Source organism: Ipomoea nil, unplaced genomic scaffold (assembly GCF_001879475.1).
Source record: "Ipomoea nil cultivar Tokyo-kokei standard unplaced genomic scaffold, Asagao_1.1 scaffold0761, whole genome shotgun sequence".
NCBI lineage: Eukaryota > Viridiplantae > Streptophyta > Magnoliopsida > Solanales > Convolvulaceae > Ipomoea > Ipomoea nil.
The window spans coordinates 503,196-510,418 of NW_017617189.1; the positions used below are offsets into that span (position 1 = coordinate 503,196).

The 7,223-nt window shown below is 32.0% G+C and overlaps 1 protein-coding gene across 3 annotated transcripts; it reads right to left on the bottom strand.

The window, feature by feature from the left end:
- Positions 1 to 2,693: 2,693 nt before the first annotated feature.
- Positions 2,694 to 6,953, bottom strand: LOC109176923 (uncharacterized protein At2g38710). 3 transcript variants are annotated; one of them, XM_019326335.1, is made up of 6 exons: positions 6,631 to 6,953; positions 5,834 to 5,953; positions 4,736 to 4,850; positions 3,477 to 3,570; positions 2,960 to 3,186; positions 2,694 to 2,928 (listed from the first exon to the last, which is right to left on the bottom strand). In XM_019326335.1, the coding sequence occupies exons 1-5, from the start codon at positions 6,732 to 6,734 to the stop codon at positions 2,984 to 2,986; spliced, it is 636 nt and encodes a 211-aa protein (XP_019181880.1). In that variant the 5' UTR covers positions 6,735 to 6,953; the 3' UTR covers positions 2,694 to 2,928; positions 2,960 to 2,983. The 3 variants fall into 3 exon arrangements, with proteins under 3 accessions (XP_019181880.1, XP_019181879.1, XP_019181878.1); XM_019326334.1 differs by having other exon boundaries at positions 2,694 to 2,925; positions 2,957 to 3,186; XM_019326333.1 differs by having other exon boundaries at positions 2,694 to 3,186.
- Positions 6,954 to 7,223: the final 270 nt, after the last annotated feature.

Genomic DNA, 7,223 nt, shown 5'->3' on the forward strand with positions numbered 1-7,223 from the left:
ATTGCCCCTCTCGTACCATACGGTAGGGGCAATATATGTACCGTTTTGAAAAATGAGGTGCAACATTTACACTACGGGAGGACATTATATGTACCGTTTTGAAAATTGAGGGGCACATTTACACCACTAATAATTCAAGGGTGATATTGATAATTGACATATTATGCAGGGGCATATATTATATTGCATTTATATACTTTAAATTACCAATTTAAATAAGCAAATTCAATATTTATTTACCTATGTATGAACATTTCCGATATAATATTGCATTGATATATTTTGAAATACTTATTTAAAAATAATCATGGGGCGTTATTCCATTCGCGCAAAGCGCGTAAAAGAACTAGTATTAATAATTTAATAAGAGTAAAATAGGGTACTAATTATGCCAACTTTGATTGGGATGAGGTTCGAACTTAAGACCTTTCTTATTGAAATCAATGAGTAAGTTAACGGTGAACTAACATAAATTAACGGAAAAGATAATATTTAACGGAAAAATTAACGGATAATCATATTCATTAAGGATAAATTAAGAAATCTTAAGGAAAAATTAAAATCTAATCAATTTGAGCCATTCAGTTGATTAAAAATTTTGACCGCCCATTTTTTCTACCCATTATAGGCCTAACTCTCTTGGGCTCTTATTAGTATAGTAGATAGATCGCAAATTATGCTGTGGACTCGTGTCCACAATGCATTGTGGACAAGAGTCTAAAACGACGTCGTTTTCAGGGAAAACGACGGCATTCCAGTTTTAAAAAAAATTTGATTTTGTCTCGCCGTTAACGGCGTTATTCGTTTGTGGAATTATGAATGTACAGTTATGAAATTATGAATGTCAGTTATGGAATTATGAACATAGAGCTATGATATTATGAACTTACAATTATGAACATATAGTGATAAAATTATGAACATAGAGCTCTAAAATTGTGAACATAGAGTTTCGAAAATTATGAATGTATAGTTATGGAATTATAAATGTACAGTTATGGAATTATGAACACAGAGCTCTGACATTATGAACTTACAATTATGAACATATAGTGATAAAATTATGAACATAGAGCTCTAAAATTGTGAACATAGAGCTTCAAAAATTATGAATTTACAGTTATTGAATTATGAATGTACAGTTACGGAATTATGAATGTACAGTTATGGAAGTATGAATGTACAATTATGGAATTATGAACACAGAGCTATGACGTTATGAACTTACAATTATGAACATATAGTGATAAAATTATGAATATATGCTCCTATAACGAAGCGATCTGAAATTTAAAAAAAAATGGTGGAAGATAACGGTGCCACTAACGGCACCGTTACCGTGTCCACAATGTATGCTGGACACGGGTCCATAGCATAACGATTGGTAGATAGATATGGTGGGCGGTGGACTATTGAAATAATATTCAAATTTTTTTTTGAAAAAAAAAAAAGAAATAAATAATATTTATTTTTAGTACTTCAAATGTTCATTTTTAATGTTCTGAAAGTTTAGTATACTAAAAATGAATATTTATTCATGATCCATGGTATAATTTGCTCAATTCATTTGTCTTCTACAATTTGAGAATTATTGCACACATAAATTTTACCCAATATATACTCTCAAATTTTACGAGTTTCTCTTGCCACAAAATTTAAAGTCGGCCCCGACCATTTGCGATCAAGACAACGACATAGAATTTTTGAGGGGCCCAATTTTTATTTAAAAAAAATATATTTTATATATAAAGTTATTATTTTTATATTTTTATTTTGAACAAACATTATTTTTATATTTGATAATTATGATTTTAAAATTCATATATTAATTTTAATTGTAATGAAATAAAATTTTAGAAAGAGAATAATTTTGTATTTAAATATGTCACTTTTAAATTAAAATTTTATTTTTTATTTTTTGTTACATTTTTATGTATTATATTTGACTAAAAATCTTTTATTACATTTTTATTTTTGTTATAGAATACAATAATTTAAAATTCAAATAGATTTAGACTCAATACCTCACCAAGATTATGTGGTCTAATAGTATCTGGGTTGGACTTTCATTTGGAAGGTTACGAGTTCGAGTCGCAGTGAAGGCATTATTGGTTCTTTGTGTTTCAGTAGTTTGAGAAAGTATATGAATAAATAGATACTACAAAGTAATAGGGTCATTAGTCATTCAACAAAAAAAGACTCAATACCTCAATTGTAGAAATCTTTTATCGTTATCTTTTAGATATTTTTGGAAGAAAAAACAATTTTGTCCTCCAATTATACCCATAATACAAACTTAGTCCCTAAATTGTATATTTTAACCCCTAAGTTATGGATGAAGTGACGATCTTTTATTTCTGGAAGAATCAAATCAGTCACTTCATTAAATGACAGACAAATTGGTAGTAAAAATAGTCACGGAGGGACTAAAATCGTCACTTTGTATATAACTTAAAAATTAGAAAATAGTTACGCATATAACTCAAATACTAAGTTTGTACCACGTGTATAATTGATGGACTAAAAATGTAATTTTTACATAAATAACACATTTATATATTTAAAATAATTATGAATTAAACCACAAATCTTTTGCACCATGTTTTTGCTATACTCCAACACGATAATACCTACTTTAATATGATATCACCATATTATATTGACAATATAAACTTTTACTTGAGATGAGGATGTAGCCACAATGAGAAAATGTTGAAGATTAGAATTTTGCATGGTTTTATTACAAACAATGGATGATGATGATGATGAAGAGTCTTACACCATGGCAGCTGTTTTTGCAAAGCTGAGAAACCTCAACTTTGTGCACACATACATACATTTAACCTGAACTTGGAAATTTAAGTTTGTTCCATGTGACAATAACAACAAATTAGATTCTTCAACTTCATGTGTTCATGGGATGGAGTAGTGGTGTTTTGCTCCCAACACCGAAATCGTACTTGTAGTAAAAGGGTAACAACAGTCAATTGCCAGGCTTCACCCCATTAATACTCGGAGTGGCGCCTCTGGTCGTCTTCACGTAGGCCACATAGTCGCTGTAGCGTAAGGTGAACAGCGTGCTTTGGTAGCGAGTTAACCGGATCTTCTTCCTAAGTGACTCGGTTATGGTGCCATTGTAGCCCGCCTTTCTCATCAGTGAGTCGATTGCTTCAGATCTTGTCCAGCCTGAGACCAAAAAAACCACAACACTCATACGCAAATCCGGGAGACCTGGCTAAAACACAAGTTATTATATCATCATATATATATATATCACGGCCACAATTCCAAGAAATTACATCTCCCGGAATCATATTCCTTGAAATGTGATTCTACGGGAGGCAGCATTAGTCCCTTCTTAGTTGCTTAATTTGTTTCTCAAACGGGTTAGTAGGTTACCAGACAACTGCAATACCGTTAGTGATAAACTCAAAATGACAAGAAAATGATAAACAGAAAAAGTAAACACTAGTCACCTTCATGGGCAGCTACATCAGGCAGGTACGTGGCACTTCTCTTTGTATTATAGTCAGGGTCAGTGAATTCAATAATTATTCCGTGCTTACCAACCTGAATCAAATAAATCGTCGACAGTTATATAAACAAAAATAAAATGACAAAAACCACTTTCATAGGTAATGAGGGAGGTAAGACCGACTCTCCTTCCAGGTAGTCACAACTAAAACAAGAAATTCTACAGAAGAATCAGGATCACATTACCCACACCCTTAATATATCCAATTAATGTCTGATCAATGTTCCCCCCGCTACAAAATTGAAGCTTAAACTGAAACACTCAGTATAAAATCCGAGAAGTAATTAGTAAATACAGAGTCTGAAATAATCTACCACTCCACTGGCAAGAAGCCAATGATTTCAGATCTAAATTCTGGACTTTGAAGTCTAGTTAGAACACATTTAAGTGTAAAAGAATGTTAATATTAATTCCAATAATGGTCTCTTGACGATTGACATTTACCAATTTTTATCCTCAACTTTTAATTTGACCATAAATGGTCCCTTGACTATTGATTGTGTTCTAGATTTGGTCCTCCGGTTAAATATCCATTTAGTAAGCGGTATATTTAAGAGTAAGAATGTAAAAATTGTCATGTTACTGAGATGGGCAAATTGGGTTCTTAAACTTCATACACTAGGTTCATCATTAATTGGAATGTGAAGAATAGGTTGATGCATAAGCCAATTTGGACCAAGCTATTGATAAGTCTCTATCCCAAATTTGAGACAATTATATCATTTGTTTCAACACCCTTAAATATGCGAATCTGGAGAGGCAATTCTGCTTGATATTTTTTACATTCTTACCATTAAATTTAACGCCTATTAAACGAATATTTAACCGGAAAACCAAATCTAGAACAAAATCAATAGTCAAGGGACCAATTATGGTCAAATTGAAAGTCGAAGATAAAAATTGGTAAAGGTACAATTCTTGGAATTAACTCTTTCAGCACATGATGCATAGTATAGAAGAATTGAAGAGGATGAGAACAAAATATTAATCAGGATAATTGCATCAACTAGATGAACTCTGGAATATTGGAAAGTCGAATTGAGCAATCATGTATCACAACTTGCTACAATACTGCAGTTCTGTTAAACAAACAATTTTGTAGAGTGGCAGTTTGAAGATGTGTAATCGTATAATAATATAATGCAAAGTAACAAGGAAATGAAGTAAATGAATTTCAGTAAAAAGGTTAGAGAATAATACCTCCCAATCAAGATAGTTAACTGCAGTTTCATAATTAGTCAGAATGGAAACTGTACATTCAAGAGTAGGTAATTCTTTAGCCTGTATTGGGGGGAAACGGCGGTCCCTAAGAGCACTGCACCATATAAAAACATAGAACCACAGAATATATCAGGATGAAGAGAGATTGGTATGTTGCTAGCAGGATGTGATAACTATTTACCGCAGAATCACTTGGAAAAAGAATAATAAAAGAGTCAACTCAATAGAAAAGAAACCTTCCAAGGATAACATAAAAAAAATCTGTCATAGTTTTGCTACTTTCATGATAATGAAGAGTTGAAAAGTTTGTTGATAGATGAAGTTTGTAACATAACCAAATGCCTATGATTCTATGAAGCAATTGATGGTTGTATGGAGTTTGTAAACTCATGAAGAACAAACATAGGCCTGTTTGGTAACATAGTTAGCTTATCGGCCAATTTTGGCTTATTTGACCACTATTAGCGGTTTGACTTGGTTAAACAATCAATATGAGTGTTTGATTAATTAGCTTTTTCGATTAGCTTTTTGAGAAAGTCATTTTACATGTAATTAGTTATCAGCTAACAACTAATTTATCAAACATTTTTTACAATCAGTTAATGTTATCAACTAGTCAAACCCACTAACTCAATCAGCTCACAGCTATTAGCTAACAACTATAATATATTAGAGAATTTCAAACTTACTTTCAGTTGTTAGATAGTTAAGAATGATTTTCAAAGTGATCAGGAAAAAGTCCATTGGTTAACAGAAAATGTCGTGGAAAGCCACCTTCATGCCATTCAAAAACTCAACTATCGGAGTTCTCTTTAGGTATCCCACACATACCTCAGTTTTTGGATTACAAGAAAAAGGTTTTTTGAGTTATAAAAGAATTATACGGAAAAAGATTTTTTGAGTTATAAAAGAATTATAATTTAAAGAAAAACTCAGACACGTGATATCTCTCTTATAAGTCTAAGAATCAATAACAATTTCCAATTCCAACCACTTTGCTGGTAATTAGTACTGCAATCATAAAGAAATATATAAAAAGAAGCATTATTTATTATAGAGATGCCACCGCTAACAAACCTTGTTAGAGCATAATCTCTAAAGCCATTAACTATGCACCGAGCTTCCAGAGTGCCAATGCACCCACGCAGACGAGGCTCACCACCATTCACAGCTTTCTTCCACGTCACAAACAATGGACTGCAAACAGCAAACCAGAGATAACAGTTTGGCCCAAATGTGAATAAAAAGGTAAAAAAAATTCATCATTTTGCACTAGACTGAAAACGGAAAACATAAAATGAGCTTGCTTATATATAACAAAGGTGCAGCTTTTCCATGCCTAAGTGTTAGAACATGTGGAACACTGATAAATTTGCAAAGATTAACCTTAAATTACTGAAACTTCAGGTGAAAAAAAAAAAAAAAATCTAAATAAAAAGCAAACAAACCAACCCCACAATTAGCAAGAAATAAGGCAAAATACCCAACTCATATATCAATTACCCAACAAAGCTCACTTCTTGAAAGGACAGCAAACTTAGCAAATCTTGTGTAAGTTTCCATCAAATATTCAAACTTCCACATGAAAAGGATACCAATACACTACTGAAACTTGTAACATAAAGGAGAGAGTCCAAAAGAAGTGAAACCATTTTGGGTAAAATCAGGACAAGAACAAAAACCATATATTTAAACAAACAAATAAATAAACAAATTGCTACACAAGTCTCCTATATGTACAAACTCACAAATTATTAATAAAAGTAACAGAGTTAAAAAAAAAAAAAAAATAGCATAAACAGAAATTCATGCATATCAAAGCTTGAAGCTCCGGAATAATGGGAAAGAAAAAGAAAAGGGCAACAGAGGCTTACTGTTGACCCTCATCGAAAGCAGGAGGGGGAGCTTGGTCGTTGTTGTAGTGAGCGACCAAGGTATCAAAGCAATACACCGCCATTTCCCTGTTCGCCGACACCATTTTTTCTGGGTCAATTTTTTTTTTTTTTTTTCCGATCAAAGTTCCCCCAAATTTTTTTGATCGATCAGAAGATCAATTACAGCAAATAAACAATTCAATATGGGTTTTTTTTCTGACTAATTTTGAGATTTTCTGATTTTCTTTTCCCCCACAGAGTTTTGAGTCAATAATAAAGAAGAAAGCTTTTCCCTATTGCTTTTGCTTTTTCCTTTTGCTTTATAGGCATTTATAGCGGTGAAGAGTTTGCTCTGAGCCTTTTAGGTGAGAAGAATTGATTAATTTATTAAATATAAAATTATAATTTTGTTGCTTTCAAAAAAAATTAGGAATAAGGGTCAAATAGGCTATCGAACTGCACAGAGTAAAACAATTAGACCACTGAACTTAAAAAATCAACAATTAAGTCCCTAAACTAATCAATTTCAAACAATTCTTCCAATTTGAAAGTTTCCAACAGGTCAACAGGTCATCCTTCCAAATTAATTATTT

What these genes read in the sequence shown, in the direction of transcription:
- LOC109176923 (XM_019326335.1), bottom strand. Translation starts at nt 6,734, where the DNA reads ATGGTGTCGGCGAACAGGGAAATGGCGGTGTATTGCTTTGATACCTTG. An exon ending in AGAGATTATGCTCTAACAAG is followed by an intron (nt 4,851 to 5,833) that starts GTTTGTTAGCGG and finishes TATATGGTGCAG; the next exon opens with TGCTCTTAGGGACCGCCGTT. An exon ending in TTAACTATCTTGATTGGGAG is followed by an intron (nt 3,571 to 4,735) that starts GTATTATTCTCT and finishes TATTTGATTCAG; the next exon opens with GTTGGTAAGCACGGAATAAT.